At 45.5% G+C, this 25,094-nt stretch overlaps 1 protein-coding gene across 1 annotated transcript; it reads left to right on the forward strand.

Annotated features, from left to right (window-relative positions):
• Window positions 1–3: 3 nt before the first annotated feature.
• LOC129760211 (twitchin) lies at window positions 4–19,152 on the forward strand (the record flags this gene model as incomplete). The annotated part of the gene is made up of 9 exons (XM_055757813.1): window positions 4–94; window positions 313–1,206; window positions 1,277–2,167; window positions 2,313–4,976; window positions 5,044–5,325; window positions 5,431–5,736; window positions 5,797–17,754; window positions 17,824–18,126; window positions 18,208–19,152. Coding segments are annotated over 9 exons (18,021 nt in total), but the record flags the coding sequence as incomplete, so codon positions are not given.
• Window positions 19,153–25,094: the final 5,942 nt, after the last annotated feature.

The following is a 25,094-nucleotide window of genomic DNA, read 5'->3' on the forward strand; positions in this document are numbered from 1 at the left end:
GTTGTCTATCAGTTCCGTGTTCGAGCCGTTAACAAGGGAGGTGCTTCGGAACCATCGGAACCGAGCGATAACCACACCGTTAGACACAGGAACCGTGAGTATCGTCGATCGAGAATTGTTACCTCCTTAGTTAGAATTATTAGTTGTAAGCTGTCAATCTGTCGGTTTTGCTTTGATAATGGTAGTTCGTAAGTATCGTGGTTCATCCCGGTAGGGAGACCCTCAAAACGGTTCTAAAGTTTTGCCGCGAAAGGTGTCGTGAAATAACAAGTTCAGTGAACTAAAACTTGCTCGATCATATTCCTCATACAGTGAAACCACGCATCGACCGTACCAACCTGAAGAACGTAACGATCAAGGCTGGCAAGGGTCACACTTGGTCCGTTGACGTCAAGGGTGAGCCGGAACCGGATATAGTCTGGAGCTGGCGAGATAACATTCCACTTACCGCTACCGAGATGATCAATATTGAAACAGGAAACTACCATACCAACTTTACGATCAAGGAAGCTAAACGTGCCGATACCGGCAAGTACAAGATTACTGCCACTAACGTCAACGGAAAGGATGAGGAAGAAGTAGAGCTGGTTGTTTTGGGATCGCCTGGACGATGCCAAGGCAAGTTGGACATCTCCAACGTTACGAAGAAGGGCTTGAAACTCAAATGGAAGAAACCAGCTGACGATGGTGGCAGTCCGATCCTAGAGTACAAAATCGAGAAACTCAAAAACCGCAATGGCAAATGGGTTCGTTGCGGAACTGTTAAGGGCGGTCCAGAATTACTGGAAGCTGACATCACTGGCCTGGATGAAGGTGCAACGTACAAGTTCCGTGTGATTGGTGTTAATGCTGAGGGAGAATCGGAACCATTGGAATCGGATGAAGTGGTGGCCAAGAATCCGTTTGATGAGCCATGGAAACCCGGTACTCCGGAGATTGTTGATTATGACAACAAATCTGTTAAGCTGAAGTGGGCTGCCCCCAAGAACGATGGAGGAGCTCCCATTCAAAGCTACATCATTCAGAAGAAGGAACGATTCAAGGATTGGGAAGATGCCATGGAAGTGCCCGGAGGTGAATGCACTGCTACTGTGGAAGATCTCAAGGAGAACACCGAATGTCAGTTCCGCATCATTGCTGTCAACAAGGCTGGACGTTCACCCGAGTCGGATCCTACCGGAACGCATAAGGTTAAGCACCGTGCATGTAAGTTGTTAATTTTAATTTTTCAGCAAACGTCGAGATGCAGTTTAAACAAGCTTAAATCTCTCTATAGTGAAACCTCGCATCGATCGTACAAATTTGAAGGCAATTGTTGTACGTGGTGGAAAGATGGTTCATTACGATGTGAACGTCAAGGGTGAGCCAGAACCAGAGATTACCTGGAGTGTCAAAGAAAAACCAGTATTTAACGATGATCACTATGAAATCGTCAACCAGAATTATAACACTAAATTTACGATCAAGGACAGTTTGCGCAAACACAGTGGTCTGTACGAGATTCTAGCAAAGAACGAACACGGCCAAGATAAGGAGGTGGTTGAAATCACTGTTCTGGCCAGTCCAAGCAGACCCAAAGGACCACTGGAGGTTAAGGATGTTACCAAGAATGGTTGCAAACTCAAGTGGAAGAAGCCAGACGACGATGGTGGCAAACCTATCACCGGGTATCAACTGGAGAAGTACGATCAAAAGGCTGGCCGTTGGGTGCCAATTGGAAAGGCTCCTGGTGATGCTGAAGAGTTTGATGTCACTGGCCTTCAAGAAGGACAGCACTACAAATTCCGCGTTAAAGCCGTCAACGAAGAGGGCGAATCCGAACCATTGGAGACCGAAGAATACATCACTGCCAAAAATCCTTTCGATGTTCCAAAGGCTCCCACCGACGTTGTCATCAACGATTGGGATAACGCATCGGTCACCTTGCAATGGAAGCGACCTATTTCGGATGGTGGAGCTGCCATCACCGGTTACTTCATCGAAAAGAAAGAACGTGGAGAAACCAAGTGGGAACCAGCATTCACCACTCAATCGCCCGAGTGTCAAGCTAAGTTTGGTGATTTGCTCGAAAAGCACACCTATCAGTTCCGCGTTAGTGCCATCAACAAAGCTGGAACTGGTGAAGCTTCTGATCCAACTAACTTCCATACAGTGAAACATCGTTATCGTAAGTACACTGCTGCAAAATTTCTTCGCTTGAGAACAAATAAAATCGCATTTTTACTTAGGACTTCTCTTATTTCGTTTTTTCTGACTTTCATGAACTTACTTTTGCGGTATTGAAATTCATGCTTTTCGTTTTCTTTCCACAGTGCGTCCTCGTATCGATCGTACCAACCTCAACCCGATTACAATCAAGGCCGGGTTGTCGGTTCAGTATGACATCAACATCGAGGGTGAGCCTGCTCCCACAGTCAAATGGCTGCACGGTGATAAGGAAGTCGCTACTGATGCCGATTACAAGATCGACAACGTTGACTACAATACCAAATTCTTCATTATGCGAGGTCGCCGTAATTTGAGCGGAAAGTATACAATCGTCGCTACCAACTCGCAGGGAGAAGATAGAGCCGAAGTAGAGATTACAATCCTCAGCAAACCTGGTACTCCGGAGGGACCACTGGAAGCATCGGAGGTGCACAAGCATGGCTGCAAGCTGAAGTGGAAGCCTCCACTAGACGACGGAGGTATGCCAATTGAGGGATACGAGATTGAAAAACTGGATCCACTGACTGGTCAATGGATTCCATGTGGACAAAGCAATACCCCTGAAGCTACCATCAATGGTTTGCAGGAAGGCAAGCAATACAAATTCCGTGTTAAGGCCTTCAATAAGGAGGGAGATAGCGAGCCGTTGGAAATGGAGTCGGTTATCATTGCCAAGGATCCGTTCAGTGTTCCAAGCAAACCTGGTCGGCCAAATCCTACCAACTGGGGCAAAGACTTCGTGGAGTTGGAATGGACCAAACCAAAGTCCGATGGTGGTGCTCCACTAACCGAGTACATCATTCAAAAGCGAGATAAATCCAGTCGTAAGTGGCAGGATGCAGCTACGGTTGGAGGGGACCGTACTCGTGCCATGGTCGAAGATGTTGAGGAAGGCCGTGAGTATGAGTTCCGTGTAGTGGCTGTGAACAAAGCAGGTCCATCGGAGCCCAGTGATATCTCGGATAGCGTTATTTGCAAAGACCGATTCAAGGCCCCAAGAATCGACCGCAAAAACCTTGATAAGAAGATTCTGCGTAGTGGCCAGCTGCTTAATGTTGAGGCTGATGTAAGTGGCGAGCCAGCACCAAAGGTCACCTGGGAACTTAAGGGCACACCCATTCTGGGTAGAGATGAAGACCGTGTCCGTGTTGATAATGAAGATTACAAGACCAATTTGGTTATCAGAAATTTGAAACGTGCCGATACCGGTGTATACAAAGTCACTGCCAAGAACGATTCGGGAACGGATACTGTGGAAATGGAGCTGGTCGTTTTGGCCAAACCATCGAAATGTATGGGACCACTTAAGGTTTCGGATGTTACCGCTGAAGGTTGCAAGTTGGCTTGGTTGCCCCCAGAAGATGACGGTGGGGAACCAATTCAATCGTACGTGGTTGAGCGTATGGATGTAGACAGTGGCAGATGGATTCAGGTTTGTGAATCGCGATTCCCAGAAGCCGATGTGTCTGGCCTTCAGGAAGGTAAGGACTATATGTTCCGCGTAAAGGCCGTAAATAGCGAAGGTGAATCTGAGCCGCTGGAAACCGATACAAGCATCAAGGCGAAGAATCCCTTCGATCCACCGGGTGCACCTGGAAAACCAAAGGCAACCGATTGGTCCAGAAAGAATGTATTCTTGGAATGGAAAGAACCGGAAAGCGATGGTGGTGCTCCAATTACCAAGTACATCATCGAAAAGAAGGATGTTAACAGCACAAAATGGCAGAAAGCCATGGAAACCGATGGACCAGTTACCAAGGCTAAGGTACCGGATCTTTTCGAAGGAACTACTTATCAGTTCCGCGTGAAGGCTGTTAACAAGGGTGGTCATGGTGCGTATTCACCACTTTCGGAACCGGTTCTTGTTAAGGATCGCTTTGCTCCACCACGTATTGATCGTGCTACTCTTAAGAACTTAACTCTGAAGGGAGGTCAGACTTTGAAATTGGACTGCAAGATCAGTGGTGAGCCTGCACCAACCAAATATTGGCTGTTAAATAAGGCCCGTGTGGAGAAGGATAATGCTGAAGTTAGAGTAGAGTTTGAGGATTACCGGGCTAAATTGACTATTGGAAGTGTTACCCGTGCTCACAACGGAACCTACGAAATCAAGGCCGAGAATCCGTCTGGCTATGACGAGGTTCAGATCAATATAACCGTTTTGGACAAACCAACTCCACCGGAAGGACCATTGAAGGTTTCCAACGTTCACAAGGAAGGATGTTCACTGAAGTGGAATCCTCCACTAGACGATGGTGGTGTTCCAATCGATCACTACAATGTGGAGAAATTCGATAAGGAAACTGGTCGTTGGGTACCTGTTGGTCGTACAGCTGATACCCATATGGAGGTCGGAAATTTGGAACCCGGGCAGGAATATTTGTTCCGTGTTTCTGCTGTCAACGATGAGGGTGTCTCAGAGCCATTGGTTACTGATACGTCTATCATCGCCAAGAATCCATTCGATGAGCCAGGAAAGCCAGGAACTCCTGAAGCATTCGATTGGGATCGCAACTATGTTGAGCTTCGCTGGACCCCTCCGGTTAGTGATGGCGGATCACCAATCACTAAGTACATCATTGAAAAGCGCGAGCACGGAACCATCAAATGGATCAAGTGTGCCGATGTTATTGGTAACAAGTGTGAGGCCAAGGTTACGGAACTGAACGAAGGTGAGGTGTACGAGTTCAAGGTACGAGCTGTCAATGAAGCCGGTGCCGGTGTATGGAGTGACCACAGCAAACCAATTACTGCCAAGCCTAGGAAATGTAAGTTAATCTGGCGATTTTAACCAACAAAGTATCTCAACAATTTTCATTTTTTTTATCCACACAGTGCCACCCAAGATTGACCGCAGAAATCTTAAAAATCTTAGCGTGGCGATTGGGGAGCCATTCGGATTCGATGTTAAGATTTCCGGTGAGCCAGCTCCAGATGTTGATTGGACTATAAACGATCGTATGGTGACGACGACTACGACTCGCACCATCGATAACGTACCATACAATAGCAAATTCGTCAACACCAATCCAGATCGTCGAGATTCGGGCAAGTACATCATCAAGGCCACCAACAAGTTCGGAAGCGATCAGGTTGAGATAACGGTTACTGTGAGATGTAAGTATGCGTTTTTTTTAAGTCAAAACTAATTAAAAATATTTACTTAAAATATCCTACCAACTGAAAATCAAACTTAAATTGACCTAACGTAATCTTTTATAGCTAAGCCAAGTATTCCGGAAGGACCGCTTGAAGTTAAGGATATGACCAAGGACAGTTGCAGGTTGGAATGGCAAAAACCGAAAGATGATGGAGGTTCGCCGATCGATCATTACGTTGTCGAGAAGTTCGATCCTGACAATGGCATTTGGATGACCGCTGGCAAAACCGATGGACCAATCACCGAGATTCCGGTCGATGGACTGATTCCAGGACATCGTTACAAGTTCCGCGTCAAGGCTGTCAATGCTGAAGGCGAATCGGATCCGCTGGAAACTGCCGGAACTGTTGTTGCCAAGGATAGTTTCTGTAGGTTACACTGTCATTGAAAACAAAACTCCCAACTAATCATGTTGTTAAATTTTACAGCCGTTCCTGAAACGCCCAATGCTCCCACCGTTGCTGATTGGTCCGAGAACCATGCTGTTCTCAAATGGCCTGAGCCAGATGATGGCGGTAGCCCGATTACTGGTTACATCATCGAGAAGAAGGACAAATACAGTCCGATTTGGGAAAAAGCATGTGAGACCTCATCGCCAAACCCAACGGCAACAGTCGGAGGGCTGGTTGAAGGCAATGAATACCAATTCCGCGTCATCGCTATCAATAAAGCTGGCCAATCTGATCCGTCTGATCCGAGCCGTACCTTTACTGCCAAACCACGCTTTGCTCCTCCAAGAATTGATCGCAAAACTATTAGGGATGTTTCCATCTCTGCCGGATCTATGCTCAAGTTCGACGTCATCGTTACTGGTGAACCGGCGCCGAAGTGTGAATGGCGCATCAACAAAGCCCACGTTAGCGACAGGCGAGTTGAAATCCTTGACACAGAGTACAATTCCAAGTTCATCATGCGACCAGCCAATCGTGGAGATACTGGAGATTACGAAATCACCGCAACTAATTCCTCGGGCCGGGACCAAGTGCAAGTTCAGGTTATTGTTACTGATAAACCCGGACCGCCAGAAGGACCTCTGCAAGTGTCCGACATTACGAAGGAAACTTGCAAACTCAAGTGGAAACGCCCGAAGGACGATGGTGGATGTGACATCGAATATTACCAGATTGAACGCTATGATGACGAAGCCAAGGCTTGGGTACCACACGCAAGATCTGTTGAATGTGGTGCTGACATTAGTGGATTGCAGAACGGCAAAAAATACAAATTCCGTGTTAGTGCTATCAATGCCGAAGGAGAATCCAAACCGTTGGAACAAGCTGGAGACTTTATTGCAAAGAATCCCTTCGACGAACCATCTGCACCACAGAACTGCAAAGCTACCGACTGGGGTCCAGATTTCGTCAAAATTGCATGGCTCCCACCGGTCAGCGATGGTGGTTCCCCTATCACTGGGTACGTTGTTGAAGTCAAGGACAAGTACGGTGAGTGGGAGAAGAAGATGCAGGTTCCTGCCAGTGCCAACGATGCAGAAATTCCCGATCTGGTCGAAGGACATAAATACGAATTCCGTGTACGAGCCGTTAACGGGGCAGGACCTGGTGAACCAAGCAACGCTACTCCACCAATCACCTGCAAACAGAAGAATCAGCCACCTAGAATCGACCGCACCAATCTCATCGAAGTCAAGATCAAGGCGGGCAACAACGTCGTTTACGATGTTAAAGTTACCGGCGAACCGATTCCGACAACCAGGTGGTCGTTGAATAAGAAGGAACTGAAGCCAAGTGATAAGTTCAAGATTCAGAGCTACGACTACAGCACGAAACTGACCATCAGGTCCGCTACCCGTGCCGAATCTGGCACATACCTAATTGAAGCTGAAAACGAAAACGGCAAAGATTCTGCAACAGTTTTCGTGACCGTACTAGATGTACCAAGCCCACCGAATGGACCTTTGAAGGTTGCGGAAATAACTGCTACTGGTGCTGTTCTGACCTGGCGTCCTCCAGAGGATGACGGTGGCCTACCCATTGATAACTACATCATTGAAAAACTTGACGAGGTTAAAGGCAACTGGGTGTACGCTGGGGATGCCGGTTGTAACAGATGTGAAGCTGAAATTGATGGACTCATCGAAGGCCATTCGTACAAGTTCCGTGTGCGTGCTCAGAACAAGATGGGTAAATCTGAACCACTCTCTATGGGTAATGCTGTGGTGGCCAAGAATGCCTTCAGAGCACCAACTCGCCCTGAAAATGTCGTCATCACCGATTACGACAAGGACTATGTCGAACTGGAATGGAAGGCCCCGGAAAACGACGGTGGAGCTCCAATCACTGGCTATGTTATTGAAAAGTTGAGCAAATACTCTATGGATTGGGAAAAATGCGCAGAAGTTGATGGCGCTGATACTCTTCATGCCAAGGTTCCAGATCTCATCGAAGGAACTGCTTACCAATTCCGTGTGAAGGCAATTAATCGTGCTGGAGAAGGTGAGCCAAGCCGACCAACCGATTCTCACATTGCTCGTAGTAAGAACCAGCCACCGAAAATCGATCGCTACTCGTTGTCCAACGTCAAGATTCGTGCTGGACTTACCTTTGAATTTGATGTACCGGTTCAGGGAGAGCCGGTGCCACAGAAGGAATGGTCGCATAAAGACAACATGGTTATTAATACTGATCGTGTTAAGGTTGTTTACGAAGACTACAAAACTAAGCTACGTGTTATGGACGTCAAGCGTGGAGACAGTGGAGTTTACACTCTTACTGCCAAGAACAAGAATGGTGTTGACATTGCTGATGTTAACGTTACCGTCCTGGACGTTCCGGCACCACCAGAAGGACCTATCCGTCATGAGAATCTATCGAAGAACGGTGTTACACTTATGTGGCGTCCTCCTAAGGATGACGGTGGCTCTGAAATTCTGCATTACGTTGTTGAGAAACTTGATACCGATCAGCTGCGCTGGGTTCCAGTTGGAGAAACCATCTCTACCAAGATTCGTCCGGATAATCTGATCGAAGGCCATTCCTATCAGTTCCGCATTCGTGCAGTGAACAAGCAGGGTGAATCGCTGCCTCTAGCAACTTCGCAACCGATTACCGCAAAGGATCCGTACACCAAACCCGACAAACCAGGAAAGCCAACTATTATCGACTGGGGAGACAATCATGTCAGCTTGGAATGGCCAATTCCGAAGAAGGATGGTGGTTCTCCAATAACCAGCTACATTGTCGAGAAGAAGCCACGCTACGGAGATTGGAAATTTGCTGGAGAATTCACAGAGCTGTACAAACCGTCGGCGAAGATTCTGGAGTTGACCAAGGACGAAGAATATGAATTCCGCGTTTGTGCCGTCAATAAGGCAGGAGTTAGTGATCCTAGCGAACCTTCTGATCCAGTTGTGTGCAAGTCCCGATTCGTACCACCGCACTTCGACAAGAATGCTCTGAGGGATTTGATTGTACCAGTTGGCAAAAAGATTGCATACAATGTCAGCGTCGAAGCTTCACCTCAAGTCACGGCCGTTTGGAAGCGCAATGGCGTTGAAATTCCTGAATCACAGAGAATTATTCGTGAAGCGTATAACAATGAAGTGTCTCTTGAAATTCCATTCGCTGCTCGCGATGATTGTGGAATGTACACGCTGATTGTTAAAAATGAATGCGGTGAATATTCTGCTAATGGCCATGTTACTGTTCTGGACAAACCTGCACCTCCAGAAGGACCACTACGTATCTCGAATATCACTACCGAAGGATGTCGTTTGGAATGGAAGTTGCCAAAGGATGATGGTGGTAGCCCGATCACTCACTATGTTGTCGAAAAGATGGACATGTCCCGTGGTACGTGGTCCGCTGCTGGTATGAGCACTTCGCTCTGCAACGAAATCTCACGATTGATCCACAACAAGCGCTACTCGTTCCGCGTGAAGGCCGTTAATGAAATTGGTGAATCTGAACCGCTGGAATCATCCCATCCGATCATCGCCAAGAACGATTACGAAGAGCCATCGCAACCACCGAAGCCACAGGTTGTCGATTGGGACGCCAATTCGGTTAGCTTGGAATGGAATGCACCGAAATCGGACGGAGGAGCCCCGATTACCGAATACATTGTTCAAAAGAAAGAGAAAGATAGCCCGTACTGGAGCACAGCAGGACGTGTTCCTGGTATCCAGCGCAATCTTAAAGTACCAGATTTGGCCACCGAAACTGAATGGGAATTCCGTATCATTGCTGTCAATGCTGCTGGAGAGTCGGAACCATCAGATGCTTCTGACGCTGTTCTTACTCGCTCGAGATTCATTGCTCCAAAGATTATTACTCCTTTGCGGGATATGGTCGTCAAGGCTGGTCTTATCTTCCATATGGATGTGACTTTGACTGGCGAGCCTGCCCCCGATATTGTGTGGACACTGAACGGTAAACCCGTTGAAACCGACGAACGAACTACCATGACTGCCGTAGGACATCACACTATTGTACATACGGTCAACTGCAAACGCGGTGATTCTGGTGATTACAAATTGGTCATCTCCAATTCAAGCGGCAAGGATGAAGGTAGCTTCCACCTTACAGTATTAGATCGTCCTGATCCACCAGAGGGCCCAATGAACTTCGAGGAAATTACCGAGAAGAGTGTAACAATTTCCTGGAAACCACCCAAGTACAATGGAGGTTCGGAAATTACTGGATATGTTGTCGAGAAGAAGGATCTTACCCATGGTGGAGGCTGGGTACCAGCGGTTGCTTACGTTAGCCCCAAGTACACTCATACTATTGTGCCTCGCTTGAACAAAGGTAACAAGTACGAATTCCGTGTTATGGCTGAAAATCTTCAAGGACGTTCCGATGGTTTGGACAGCAAGCATCCAGTTGTGGCGAAGGATCAATTCACTGTTCCTGGAGCACCAACCAAACCAGATATCATTGATAGTGACTACGACCAGATTACTCTTACCTGGAAACCACCAATCAGTGACGGAGGTTCGCGTATTTCTGGATATAACATTGAACGCCGTGATGTTGTTACTGGACGGTGGATTAAGGCTAACAAATATCCAGTGCCCAATAACGAGTTCACCGATACCGGTGTCATCAAGGGCCACCAGTACGATTACCGTGTATCAGCCGTCAATGCCGCTGGTCAGGGCAGTCCAAGTGACATTTCCAACAAATGCTGGGCTAAGCCGATGCAACAGAAACCTCGTCTCAATCTTGACAGCTTCGGTAAACGAACCATTAAGGTGCGTGCAGGTGAACCTATTATCATCTCTATTCCATTGGTCGGAGCTCCAATTCCAACCGTTGAATGGTTCCGCAATGGTGTCAAGGTGCCAGAAACATCGCGAACGACAATCGATACCAACAGTGAACACACGGTATTCCGCGTGGAAAAGAGCGACCGAAAGGATTCGGACATCTACAAGATCAAGGCATCCAACCAATACGGAGAAGATGTCAAAGATTTCGATGTTATTGTTGTCGACCGTCCTCATCCACCAATCAATGTCTTTGCCTTGGAAACCACTCAGGATACCGTTACTCTCAACTGGGATCCACCGAAGGACGATGGAGGTTCAGAAATCACCGGATACAGCATCGAATACAAAGAGTTCCCATCGGACAACTGGAAGATGGTTTACGGAACTGTTCCACGTTGTTCACACACCATCAAACATCTTACCGAGAATCACGAATACGTTTTCCGAGTACGTGCCGAGAACATCTACGGCTCTTCGGAACCAACTGAGAGCAAGACCATCTCACCAAAGAGCCCCGACCCACCAGAGACTGTGGACAAACCAGTCATCGAAGATTACACTCCGAGTGCTTGCACTATCTCATGGAAGCCACCTCGAGTCCAAACCAGACCTGTTACTGGTTATATTGTCGAAAAGCGAGAACGTGGTACCGGCGAATGGGTTCAAGTTAATAATTACCCAACCGTTAACACTACCTATACTATTCCTGATCTGATGGAAGGATTCCGATATGAGTTCCGTGTTAAGACTGTCAACGATGTCGGTTGCAGTAAGCCTAGCGAGCCGACAGATCCAATCACGGCTCAACACCAACGCAAACGACCGAATCAACCAGATCCGCCATCAATCGACAAAATCACTCGTAACAGCGTTTCTCTGTCTTGGCGCACACTTCGCAGAGATGCCAAGGAAAAGATCAAGGGTTACATCGTACAGTACCGTGTCAAGGATGAAGAGAAATGGGTTGATGCTAACAGCTTAAGCGATCTCATTTCCGATCAATCGTATCGCGTTGAAGGACTGGAAGAAGGTAAAGAGTATCAGTTCCGTTTGATCGCTGTTAACGATATCGGTTCGTCCGACCCATCTCGACCAACTATCTCAGTAACGTTGGCAGAACAGCCAAACAAACCAATGATGGATCTGCGCAATGTACGCGATATTACTGTGCGTGCAGGTGAGGATTTCAACATTCACGTTCCATACACTGCTTTCCCCAAGCCCGTTGCCAGTTGGTTTGCTAATGAGGATCAGCTTGATGATAGCGATTCACGCGTTCATAAACAACTCACCGATGAGGCTGCCAGTATTGTGGTCACCAACAGCAAACGTTCCGATTCTAAACAGTATCGTTTGATGCTTAAGAATCCTCATGGCTACGACATTGCTACATGCAACGTGAAGGTTCTTGATAAACCTGGTAAACCGGAGAATATCGCCGTTGAATCCTATGGTGGAGAACATCTTATTCTTTGCTGGAATCCACCACTGGATGACGGTGGTGCTCCTGTCACCAATTATGTCGTCGAAAAGAAGGACAAGAGCTCGTCGAACTGGACCAAGGTCAGCAGCTACTGTGCTTCTACGTTCCTTAAGATCCGAAACCTACGCATCAACCAGCAGTACGACTTCCGTGTTTATGCTGAGAACAAGTATGGTCTCTCGGTACCAGCTCAGGCTGACTCCATTATCGCCAAACATCCATTTGACATTCCAACTCAACCTGGTACCCCAACTCGAGTGGAAACAACCGAGGATTCTATCACCATTACCTGGGCCAAACCAGCCAGCAATGGTGGCTCACCAATTACGCATTACATCGTCGAGAAGCGTTTGGCATCCGAAGGAAGCTGGACCAAGGTTCAACAGGGTAGCCTCAGAGATATGGTTTGTAAGGTATCTGGACTTTCCGAAAATCGTGAATACATCTTCCGTGTGGCAGCTGTTAATGCTGCTGGACAAAGTCCGTTCAGTTCTCCATCGGATCCAATTATGGTTACTGCTGCATTCGCTGCACCCAAGATTACTTCCGATATTGGCATGCGTGACATTACCGTTATTGCTAAGGATCCATTCAAAATTATTGTTCCATATTCGGCTACTCCGAAACCGGACGCCTTCTGGTTGGTTAACGGTAACGAGGTTTCCAAGAACGAGAGGATCGAGTTGCATGTCACCGATACCGAGGCTGTGTTCAAGAATGACAACGCCAAACGTTTGGACACTGGTAGTTACACAATTCATCTGGTTAACTGTGTTGGAAAGGATACAGCTTCTTGCCGAGTGTTGGTTGTTGACAAGCCAAGCCCGCCGATTGGACCACTCGAAGTTTCGGAAATCACTCCCGAATCTTGTACCTTATCCTGGAAGGTACCGTTGGACGATGGTGGAAGCCCCATTACGAACTACATTGTCGAGCGTTATGAACCTCTGGGATACTGGACCAAGGCTAGCAGTTTTGTTCGCAACACCCACTACGATAACATGGGTATGGATGCCAACAGGCAATACAGCTTCCGTGTACGCGCTGAGAACCAGTACGGTGTTAGTGAGCCTTTGATATTGGAAGAACCGATCACCGCTCGTTATCCATTCACGGTTCCGGATCCACCAAGCCCGCCACGTGTTGTCGATTGGGACGCCAACTATGTCACAGTTACCTGGGAACGACCGCTCATGGATGGTGGATCACGTATCCAAGGCTATCGCTTCGAATACCGAGATGTGCGTGATGGTGCCTGGATTGAATGCAACTTCCTTATCAAGGACAACACATATCAAGTGTACAATTTGGTACCTGGTAATGAATACGAATTCCGTGTTCGTGCTCAGAATGCAGCTGGTATAAGCAAACCATCTGCTTCGTCCAAAAGATTCAAGGTTCATGGCAAGATTACACCACCGTCTGCACCGGGTGCTCCTGCTGTCGTTAAGGTTGGCAAAAGCTTTGTTGATCTCAGCTGGACACCACCGGCTAGTGATGGAGGATCTAGAATTACTGGATACTATGTGGAAAGACGCGACCTGGGCGGAGCTCGATGGGTCAAGTGCAACGAATCGAATATTCCTGTTACGGAGCTTACTGTTACTAACCTCATTGAAGGTGGAGTGTATGAGTTCCGCGTGTACGCTGTCAACCACTATGGTGTATCGCCACCATCCCCTGAAACTCGCTCGGTAAGAATTGGTGAACAACTGGACTCCGAGAAACCAGAATGGGTCCAGAGGTTGAAGTTTGCTTTGGTTCCATTGGGCAAATCTGTTCAGTTGTCCTGCGAAGCTCACGGCAAACCAGAGCCAACCTGCAGATGGCTACGCAATGGCAAGGAAATTACACACGGTGGACAGTTCACACTGGAAAGCAAGAATGGTGTATTCTCTCTGCACATTTCTACAGTAACTTATCGCGATGAAGGTGATTACACTTGCGAAGCACTCAACTTTGTTGGTTCGATTCATACGACTGCAGCTGTTAAGATTGGCGTACCACCCAAGCTAGTTAACATTCCTTCCGATGTGTATCTTATCAAGGGTGATAACGCTAAGATAAAGCTTGGATTCAGCGGTGATCAGCCGATGGAGGTCAATATTTCCAAGGATCGCGAGAAGCTCATTGAAACCGAGCATTGCAAGTACACCGTGTTCGATGACTATGCAGTTATCTACATTCGAGATGTTGAAGATGCTGACAAGGGTGTGTACTTAGTTAACTTCAAGAATGACAGTGGAAGTGTATCGTGTAACGTCAATGTACACGTTACTGGTCTACCTGGACCGCCAACGGGACCTCTACTCATCAGCCATGTTACCAAGAATATGTGTACCGTATCGTGGAAACCACCAGCATCCGATGGTGGTCGCAAGATATCGCATTACGTTGTTGAACGTCGTGATATTAAGTCACAACATTGGCTAATTGTTAACAATTACGTCAAGGAATGCCAACTGATTATCAAGGGCTTGATTGAATTCTCGGAATATTTGTTCAGAGTGTCGGCTGTCAATGAAAACGGTATGGGTCTGCCACTGGAGGGCGTTGATCCAATAAAGGCCCGTGGTCCCTACGATTTGCCTTCGCCTCCTGGCATCCCGATCATCCACGAAGTTGGAGGAGATTTCGTCAACTTGGAATGGGAAAAACCCGTGTCGGATGGTGGATCCCGCATTCTGGGATACTGGATCGAAAAGCGCGAACAAGGAATTGAAACATGGCAACGAGTTAATACCGTTTCTTGCTCGATTTGCACAATCAACTGTGTGAATCTGGTGGAAGGACGATACTATGAGTTCCGTGTGGCTGCTCAGAATGAAGTTGGTTGCTCAGAGTTCTCGAAGGCTTCGCAATTGGTGAAGGCTGAAGATCCAGATGTATGCAAGGCACCTGAAATTGTTAAGCCGCTCAACACTTTGACTTGTGTACAGAACCGAAATGTGGAATTCTCTTGCAAGATCACCGGTGTTCCAAGGCCGAAGATTACATGGCACAAGGGTGCCCGAGAAATTTGCTCCGGATCGCGCTATTACATGTATAGCGATGGCGATATGCACCATCTGGCTATTAACGATGTGTTTGGTGAGGATGCTGATGAATATACTTGTCGTGCTGCCAACAAGGGAGGTATTAAATCAACTAAAGCTTCCCTTATCATTAAATCACCACCGAAACTCAACGTGCCGCCACGCTTCCGTGATACGGCCTTCTTCGATAATGGTGAGAATATTGAAATCAAGATTCCGTTCACTGGATTCCCGAAACCAAGGTGTCACTGGACCCTCAAGGGCGAACAGATCGAATCCGGTAGCCATTACCATATTGAAACTCGGGAACGTCACACTGTTCTAACCATTCGTGATGGATCTCAGTTGGACTCTGGAACCTACACGATTACCATTGAGAATGAGCTTGGACAGGATACTGCTGATATTCCAATTCAGATCAGCGATCGTCCAGACAAGCCAAGGAACCTTACGGTGGACCAAGTTGGTTTGGATCATGTCACTCTCAGCTGGTTGCCTCCACACTGGGACGGCGGTGCCAGTATTACCAATTATATTGTCGAAAAACGAGAAGTACCATTGTCGACCTGGATCCGTGCTGGAACAACTCGCTTCAATCAGCTCATCATTCCACACCTATCTCCGGGACATCAGTACGAGTTCCGAGTGTTTGCCGAGAACGTATATGGCCGATCGGATCCATCTGATCAGACTGAACTGGTTAGCCTGAAGGATCTGGGCATCAAGCCGGCTAAGCGTGTCAAGTACGAGTTGGATGAGAATGGCAAGCCGAAACGCCAGCTTAAACGTGAACCAGTTGGAGATTACGATAATTACGTGTTTGATATCTACTCAAAATACCATCCGAAGCCGGTTGAAATTTCGAACAAGAGCGTGTACGACCTGTATGAGATTCTTGAAGAAATCGGCACTGGAGCATTTGGTGTGGTTCATCGTTGTCGAGAGCGCAAGACTGGAAATGTGTTTGCAGCTAAGTTCATTCCGGTATCGCAGAACTCGGAACGAGACCTCATTCGTAAGGAGATCGATATCATGAATCAATTGCATCATCGTAAGCTGATCCATTTGCACGACGCATTCGAAGATGATGATGAGTTTGTGCTAATTTATGAATTCCTCTCGGGCGGAGAACTGTTCGAGCGTATCACTACCGAGGGCTACCGAATGTGCGAACGGGAGATCATTGAGTACATGAAACAGATTTGCGAGGCTGTGAAATACATGCACGAGAAGAACATTATTCATCTGGACATTAAGCCAGAGAATGTCATGTGCCAGACTAGGAACAGCAATCAAGTCAAGCTGATTGACTTCGGTTTGGCAACTCGTCTCAATCCGAATGAAATGGTCAAGATCTCTACGGGAACTGCTGAGTTTGCTGCGCCCGAAATTGTGGAACGTGAACCGGTTGGTTTCTATACAGACATGTGGGCGATTGGTGTGTTGGCCTATGTTTTGGTCAGCGGCTTGTCGCCATTTGCTGGTGAAACTGATATCGATACCCTGAAGAACATCAAGATGGGTACCTGGGACTTTGATGAAATGGCATTCAAGGGCGTTTCGGAGGAATGCAAGGACTTCATTCGCCGCCTGTTGGTTAAGAACACGGAGAAGCGCATGACTGCCCATGAATGTCTGATGCATGCCTGGTTGAGTGACTCATACAACAGCTCAACTTCGCTGATTTCGATTGAACGTTATCTCACTATTCGAGATCTCATTCGTAGGAAGTACGACAATTGGGCGTCGTTCGTCTTACCGTTGGGTAGATTGTCGGAGTATTCTGCTCTCAGGAAACTGCTTATTACTAAGTACAAGATTCACGAGACTTCGTTCGATCGACGACAGGCTGCTCCGCGGTTTGTTATTCGTCCACAGTCGGCATTCTGCTACGAAGGACAGAGCTGCAAGTTCTACTGCCGTGTTATTGGTGTTGCATCTCCAGTTGTAACCTGGTATCACAACAACCAGGAGCTGAAGCAGTCGGTTAAATTTATGAAGCGTTACGCCGGCGATGATTACTACTTCATCATCAATCGTGTCAAGTTGGATGATCGTGGTGAGTACATCATCCGCGCCGAGAATCATTACGGATCTCGCGAAGAAGTTGTCTTCCTGAACGTTCACCCGATGCCGAAGCAAGTGCCGATTTACAAACCGGAAACGCTCACCGTCAGGAAACGCGAACCAAGCCCACGCCCATTGTGGCAGGAAGAGTCGGATGCTGCTCCAGTGTTCACTTTCGCACTGCGTCCTCGTGTTATGCAGCTTCGTGACACCTGCAAACTGCTTTGTTGTTTGAGTGGCAAACCGGTACCCACGGTGAAATGGTTCAAGAACGGCCGTGAACTCAGCCGATACGAATACTCCATGACACATACGGACGGTGTCGTGACCATGGAAATCATCGATACCAAGGTTGAAGACTCCGGCGAATACAAGTGCGTAGCAGTCAACCCTCTAGGAAAGGCTGAGACGAGCTGTGTGGTTATTGTGGAAGATCGTCGTCACCCATTGGAACTACCCGAGCGAAAGCCAGAGGCGAAGCGAGCTTCGATTAAGAAACCGGCAGCGACCAGCTCTCAACAACTTGGACCACCGGATGCGCGCTCGCGCCAATCTACCCGCGAGCTGATTCGTAAGTTTGGAGCTTCGGTCGTTTAAAGAGTATTGTTATTATTTAAAAAAAAACCTTTTCCAATTACAGCACTTAAATCGGACAGTCTCATGCACCCGCCAGAGTTCACCATGAAGCTAAAGGACGTCGTGGCAACTGATGGTGAAGCACTTCATCTGAACTGCCACGTCCGCGGTGATCCGCTGCCTCAGATCGTGTGGACCAAGAACGGAAAGAAACTGACGTCCTCGGATATCATCGACATTAAGTACAAAAACGAAATTGCCAGCCTGAGGATCAACGAACTGTTCCCAGAGGATTCTGGAACCTACGTGTGTACGGCCAAGAATTCGATGGGTGAAACCACTACCCAGTGTGTGCTAGAAGTCAAAAGTAAGATCCGAAATCGTATTGAAGCCTTCTTAAGTTGATTTTTAATCGATTGATTTTTTTCTCTTTTAATTTTTTTTTCAGAGGGTTCAGATTCTGCTCCACGAGCAGCCAACAAGAAGGGAGGTTTCATCAAGGCTCCGATCATCAACACTCACGCCCAGTCCGGTTACTACAAGGACGGTGCTGAAGTGACGATAACCTGCAAAATCACTTGCCCAGATCCGTTCAACGTGATCTGGCTGCACGACAATCGGGAGATCAAAAATACGCCCGACTTTGAGTATCTCAACGATGGCGACACCTACAAGCTGCACATCCCGGAGATCTTCCCGGAGGACGCCGGCACCTACACGTGCGAAGCGTTCAACAAGGGAGGCGAGAGCTTCAGCTCCTGCACGATCTCGGTGGTGCCCCAGACTGATCAGAAGGGCGCGGAAGTGTTCAGCAAATTCCCGGCATCGCTCAGCGTCCTGGACGGTGCGAAGGCGGTGTTCAGCTGCCAAACCAATGAAGCCCCGAAGAAGCTCGAATGGTACAAGGACGGGGAACCGATCAACGAATCCTCGAACCGGTACCGGTTCGTCAAGAAGGACAACAAATACTCGCTCACCATTGCCAAGTGTTCGTTCGAGGACATCGGCCAGTACCAGGTTCGGGCTGTGACGAAACAGGGCGACGCGTTGGCTTCCTTCTCGGTCAACGTTAGCGCGTAAAGGGAGGAAAAATTCGACTTAGCAGGTTAAGGTTTAGAATGTTAGCTAGCAACAATCAATCGAGAAAAAATATATTTATAAATGATTCTTTTGTATGAGATGCTAGGTTTTTGATCAATTTTTTTTTGTACGGCTCTGGTCCCTATCGGGATGGTTTTTGTTTCCATTGAAAAGAAATATTTTTGTAAAGTATTATCTAATTTTTGGTAACTGTAACTTAATTGACTAGACATGGATTTTTTTACTGTTGGTATATAAAAAAGAAGCAACGAATATAATAAAAAAAAATAAAAAACGAAGATGTAATATTAAATATGATGAGTTTTATTGAAAAGATATTCAAGATGACAGCTGGCTACACCCATAGAAGAGGTTGCTGAAATCTCTGTGCCGAAAATGCACTGAAATGTGTACTGTGCCAATGATGATATGATTGGAAAAACATCACTGGCATACGTACTTCGTACGCAAACAACCTCTCTTCCTTTTGCCTGATAAATTCACGATTTATGCCACCAAACTTGTATGGAAACCCTGATTAGTTCACGATTAAGCTCAGAATCTCGAAAAAACGCTTCCTAAGGCCAGAAAACGCATTTTTAAAGTTGTGATCCCAAATTAAGCTCAGAATCTCTAAAAAACGCTTCCTAAGGCCAGAAAACGCATTTTAAAGTTGTGATCCCAAATTAAGCTCAGAATCTCGAAAAAAAACGCTTCTAAAGGCCAAAAAACGCATTTTAAAGTTGTGATCCCAAATTAAGCTCAGAATCCCGAAAAACGGCTTCTAAAGGCCAGAAATCGCATTTTAAAGTTGTGATCCCAAATTAAGCTCAGAATCCCGAAAAACGGCTTCTAAAGGCCAGAAATCGCATTTTAAAGTTGTGATCCCAAATTAAGCTCAGAATCCCGAAAAACGGCTTCTAAAGGCCAGAAATCGCATTTTAAAGTTGTGATCCCAAATTAAGCTCAGAATCTCGAAAAAACGCTTCATAAGGCCAGAAAACGCATTTTAAAGTTGTGATCCCAAATTAAGCTCAGAATCCCGAAAAACGGCTTCTAAAGGCCAGAAATCGCATTTTAAAGTTGTGATCCCAAATTAAGCTCAGAATCCCGAAAAACGGCTTCTAAAGGCCAGAAATCGCATTTTAAAGTTGTGATCCCAAATTAAGCTCAGAATCTCGAAAAAACGCTTCCTAAGGCCAGAAAACGCATTTTAAAGTTGTGATCCCAAATTAAGCTCAGAATCCCGAAAAACGGCTTCTAAAGGCCAGAAATCGCATTTTAAAGTTGTGATCCCAAATTAGGCTCAGAATCCCGAAAAACGGCTTCTAAAGGCCAGAAATCGCATTTTAAAGTTGTGATCCCAAATTAAGCTCAGAATCCCGAAAAACGGCTTCTAAAGGCCAGAAATCGCATTTTAAAGTTGTGATCCCAAATTAAGCTCAGAATCCCGAAAAACGGCTTCTAAAGGCCAGAAAACGCATTTTAAAGTTGTGATCCCAAATTAAGCCCAGAATCCCGAAAAACGGCTTCTAAAGGCCAGAAATCGCATTTTAAAGTTGTGATCCCAAATTAAGCTCAGAATCCCGAAAAACGGCTTCTAAAGGCCAGAAATCGCATTTTAAAGTTGTGATCCCAAATTAAGCTCAGAATCCCGAAAAACGGCTTCTAAAGGCCAGAAAACGCATTTTAAAGTTGTGATCCCAAATTAAGCTCAGAATCCCGAAAAACGGCTTCTAAAGGCCAGAAATCGCATTTTAAAGTTGTGATCCCAAATTAAGCTCAGAATCCCGAAAAACGGCTTCTAAAGGCCAGAAATCGCATTTTAAAGTTGTGATCCCAAATTAAGCTAAGAATCTCGAAAAAACGCTTCCTAAGGCCAGAAAACGCATTTTAAAGTTGTGATCCCAAATTAAGCTCAGAATCCCGAAAAACGGCTTCTAAAGGCCAGAAATCGCATTTTAAAGTTGTGATCCCAAATTAGGCTCAGAATCCCGAAAAACGGCTTCTAAAGGCCAGAAATCGCATTTTAAAGTTGTGATCCCAAATTAAGCTCAGAATCCCGAAAAACGGCTTCTAAAGGCCAGAAATCGCATTTTAAAGTTGTGATCCCAAATTAAGCTCAGAATCCCGAAAAACGGCTTCTAAAGGCCAGAAAACGCATTTTAAAGTTGTGATCCCAAATTAAGCTCAGAATCCCGAAAAACGGCTTCTAAAGGCCAGAAATCGCATTTTAAAGTTGTGATCCCAAATTAAGCTCAGAATCCCGAAAAACGGCTTCTAAAGGCCAGAAATCGCATTTTAAAGTTGTGATCCCAAATTAAGCTCAGAATCCCGAAAAACGGCTTCTAAAGGCCAGAAATCGCATTTTAAAGTTGTGATCCCAAATTAAGCTCAGAATCCCGAAAAACGGCTTCTAAAGGCCAGAAATCGCATTTTAAAGTTGTGATCCCAAATTAAGCTCAGAATCCCGAAAAACGGCTTCTAAAGGCCAGAAATCGCATTTTAAAGTTGTGATCCCAAATTAAGCTCAGAATCCCGAAAAACGGCTTCTAAAGGCCAGAAATCGCATTTTAAAGTTGTGATCCCAAATTAAGCTCAGAATCTCGAAAAAACGCTTCCTAAGGCCAGAAAACGCATTTTAAAGTTGTGATCCCAAATTAAGCTCAGAATCCCGAAAAACGGCTTCTAAAGGCCAGAAATCGCATTTTAAAGTTGTGATCCCAAATTAGGCTCAGAATCCCGAAAAACGGCTTCTAAAGGCCAGAAATCGCATTTTAAAGTTGTGATCCCAAATTAAGCTCAGAATCCCGAAAAACGGCTTCTAAAGGCCAGAAATCGCATTTTAAAGTTGTGATCCCAAATTAAGCTCAGAATCCCGAAAAACGGCTTCTAAAGGCCAGAAAACGCATTTTAAAGTTGTGATCCCAAATTAAGCCCAGAATCCCGAAAAACGGCTTCTAAAGGCCAGAAATCGCATTTTAAAGTTGTGATCCCAAATTAAGCTCAGAATCCCGAAAAACGGCTTCTAAAGGCCAGAAATCGCATTTTAAAGTTGTGATCCCAAATTAAGCTCAGAATCCCGAAAAACGGCTTCTAAAGGCCAGAAACGCATTTTAAAGTTGTGATCCCAAATTAAGCTCAGAATCCCGAAAAACGGCTTCTAAAGGCCAGAAATCGCATTTTAAAGTTGTGATCCCAAATTAAGCTCAGATCCCGAAAAAACGGCTTCTAAAGGCCAGAAATCGCATTTTAAAGTTGTGATCCCAAATTAAGCTAAGAATCTCGAAAAACGCTTCTAAGGCCAGAAAACGCATTTTAAAGTTGTGATCCCAAATTAAGCTCAGAATCCCGAAAAACGCTTCTAAAGGCCAGAAATCGCATTTTAAAGTTGTGATCCCAAATTAGGCTCAGAATCCCGAAAAACGGCTTCTAAAGGCCAGAAATCGCATTTTAAAGTTGTGATCCCAAATTAAGCTCAGAATCCCGAAAAACGGCTTCTAAAGGCCAGAAATCGCATTTTAAAGTTGTGATCCCAAATTAAGCTCAGAATCCCGAAAAACGGCTTCTAAAGGCCAGAAAACGCATTTTAAAGTTGTGATCCCAAATTAAGCTCAGAATCCCGAAAACGGCTTCTAAAGGCCAGAAATCGCATTTTAAAGTTGTGATCCCAAATTAAGCTCAGAATCCCGAAAAACGGCTTCTAAAGGCCAGAAATCGCATTTTAAAGTTGTGATCCCAAATTAAGCTCAGAATCCCGAAAAACGGCTTCTAAAGGCCAGAAATCGCATTTTAAAGTTGTGATCCCAAATTAAGCTCAGAATCCCGAAAAACGGGCTCTAAAGGCCAGAAATCGCATTTTAAAGTTGTGATCCCAAATTAAGCTCAGAATCCGAAAAACGGCTTCTAAAGGCCAGAAATCGCATTTTAAAGTTGTGATCCCAAATTAAGCTCAGAATCTCGAAAAAACGCTTCCTAAGGCCAGAAAAACGCATTTTAAAGTTGTGATCCCAAATTAAGCTCAGAATCTCGAAAATCGCTTCTAAGGCCAGAAAACGCATTTTAAAGTTGTGATCCCAAATTAAGCTCAGAATCTCGACAAAACGCTTCCTAAGGCCAGAAATCGCATTTAAAGTTGTGATCCCAAATTAAGCTCAGAATCCCGAAAAACGGCTTCTAAAGGCCAGAAATCGCATTTTAAAGTTGTGATCCCAAATTAAGCTCAGAATCCCGAAAAACGGCTTCTAAAGGCCAGAAATCGCATTTAAAGTTGTGATCCCAAATTAAGCTCAGAATCCCGAAAAACGCTTCTAAAGGCCAGAAATCGCATTTTAAAGTTGTGATCCCAAATTAAGCTCAGAATCCCGAAAAACGGCTTCTAAAGGCCAGAAATCGCATTTTAAAGTTGTGATCCCAAATTAAGCTCAGAATCCCGAAAAACGGCTTCTAAGGCCAGAAATCGCATTTTAAAGTTGTGATCCCAAATTAAGCTCAGAATCCCGAAAAACGGCTTCTAAAGGCCAGAAATCGCATTTTAAAGTTGTGATCCCAAATTAAGCTCAGAATCCCGAAAAACGGCTTCTAAAGGCCAGAAATCGCATTTTAAAGTTGTGATCCCAAATTAAGCTCAGAATCCCGAAAAACGGCTTCTAAAGGCCAGAAATCGCATTTTAAAGTTGTGATCCCAATTAAGCTCAGAATCCCGAAAAACGGCTTCTAAGGCCAGAAATCGCATTTTAAAGTTGTGATCCCAAATTAAGCTCAGAATCCCGAAAAACGGCTTCTAAAGGCCAGAAATCGCATTTTAAAGTTGTGATCCCAAATTAAGCTCAGAATCCCGAAAAACGGCTTCTAAAGGCCAGAAATCGCATTTTAAAGTTGTGATCCCAAATTAAGCTCAGAATCCCGAAAAACGCTTCTAAGGCCAGAAATCGCATTTTAAAGTTGTGATCCCAAATTAAGCTCAGAATCCCGAAAAACGGCTTCTAAAGGCCAGAAATCGCATTTTAAAGTTGTGATCCCAAATTAAGCTCAGAATCCGAAAAACGGCTTCTAAGGCCAGAAATCGCATTTTAAAGTTGTGATCCCAAATTAAGCTCAGAATCCCGAAAAACGGCTTCTAAAGGCCAGAAATCGCATTTTAAAGTTGTGATCCCAAATTAAGCTCAGAATCCCGAAAAAACGGCTTCTAAGGCCAGAAATCGCATTTTAAAGTTGTGATCCCAAATTAAGCTCAGAATCCCGAAAAACGGCTTCTAAAGGCCAGAAATCGCATTTTAAAGTTGTGATCCCAAATTAAGCTCAGAATCCCGAAAAACGGCTTCTAAAGGCCAGAAATCGCATTTTAAAGTTGTGATCCCAAATTAAGCTCAGAATCCCGAAAAACGGCTTCTAAGGCCAGAAATCGCATTTTAAAGTTGTGATCCCAAATTAAGCTCAGAATCCCGAAAAACGGCTTCTAAAGGCCAGAAATCGCATTTTAAAGTTGTGATCCCAAATTAAGCTCAGAATCCCGAAAAACGGCTTCTAAAGGCCAGAAATCGCATTTTAAAGTTGTGATCCCAAATTAAGCTCAGAATCCCGAAAAACGGCTTCTAAAGGCCAGAAATCGCATTTTAAAGTTGTGATCCCAAATTAAGCTCAGAATCCCGAAAAACGGCTTCTAAAGGCCAGAAATCGCATTTTAAAGTTGTGATCCCAAATTAAGCTCAGAATCCGAAAAAACGGCTTCTAAAGGCCAGAAATCGCATTTTAAAGTTGTGATCCCAAATTAAGCTCAGAATCCCGAAAAACGGCTTCTAAAGGCCAGAAATCGCATTTTAAAGTTGTGATCCCAAATAAAGCTCAGAATCCCGAAAACGGCTTCTAAAGGCCAGAAATCGCATTTAAAGTTGTGATCCCAAATTAAGCTCAGAATCTCGAAAAAAACGCTTCCTAAGGCCAGAAAACGCATTTAAAGTTGTGATCCCAAATTAAGCTCAGAATCCCGAAAAACGGCTTCAAAAGGCCAGAAATCGCATTTAAAGTTGTGATCCCAAATTAAGCTCAGAATCCGAAAAACGGCTTCTAAAGGCCAGAAATCGCATTTTAAAGTTGTGATCCCAAATTAAGCTCAGAATCCCGAAAAAACGGCTTCTAAAGGCCAGAAATCGCATTTTAAAGTTGTGATCCCAAATTAAGCTCAGAATCCGAAAAACGGCTTCTAAAGGCCAGAAATCGCATTTTAAAGTTGTGATCCCAGAATTAGCTCAGAAT

The sequence above is a fragment of the Uranotaenia lowii genome, unplaced genomic scaffold (genome assembly GCF_029784155.1).
Source record: "Uranotaenia lowii strain MFRU-FL unplaced genomic scaffold, ASM2978415v1 HiC_scaffold_509, whole genome shotgun sequence".
NCBI classification, from domain to species: domain Eukaryota; kingdom Metazoa; phylum Arthropoda; class Insecta; order Diptera; family Culicidae; genus Uranotaenia; species Uranotaenia lowii.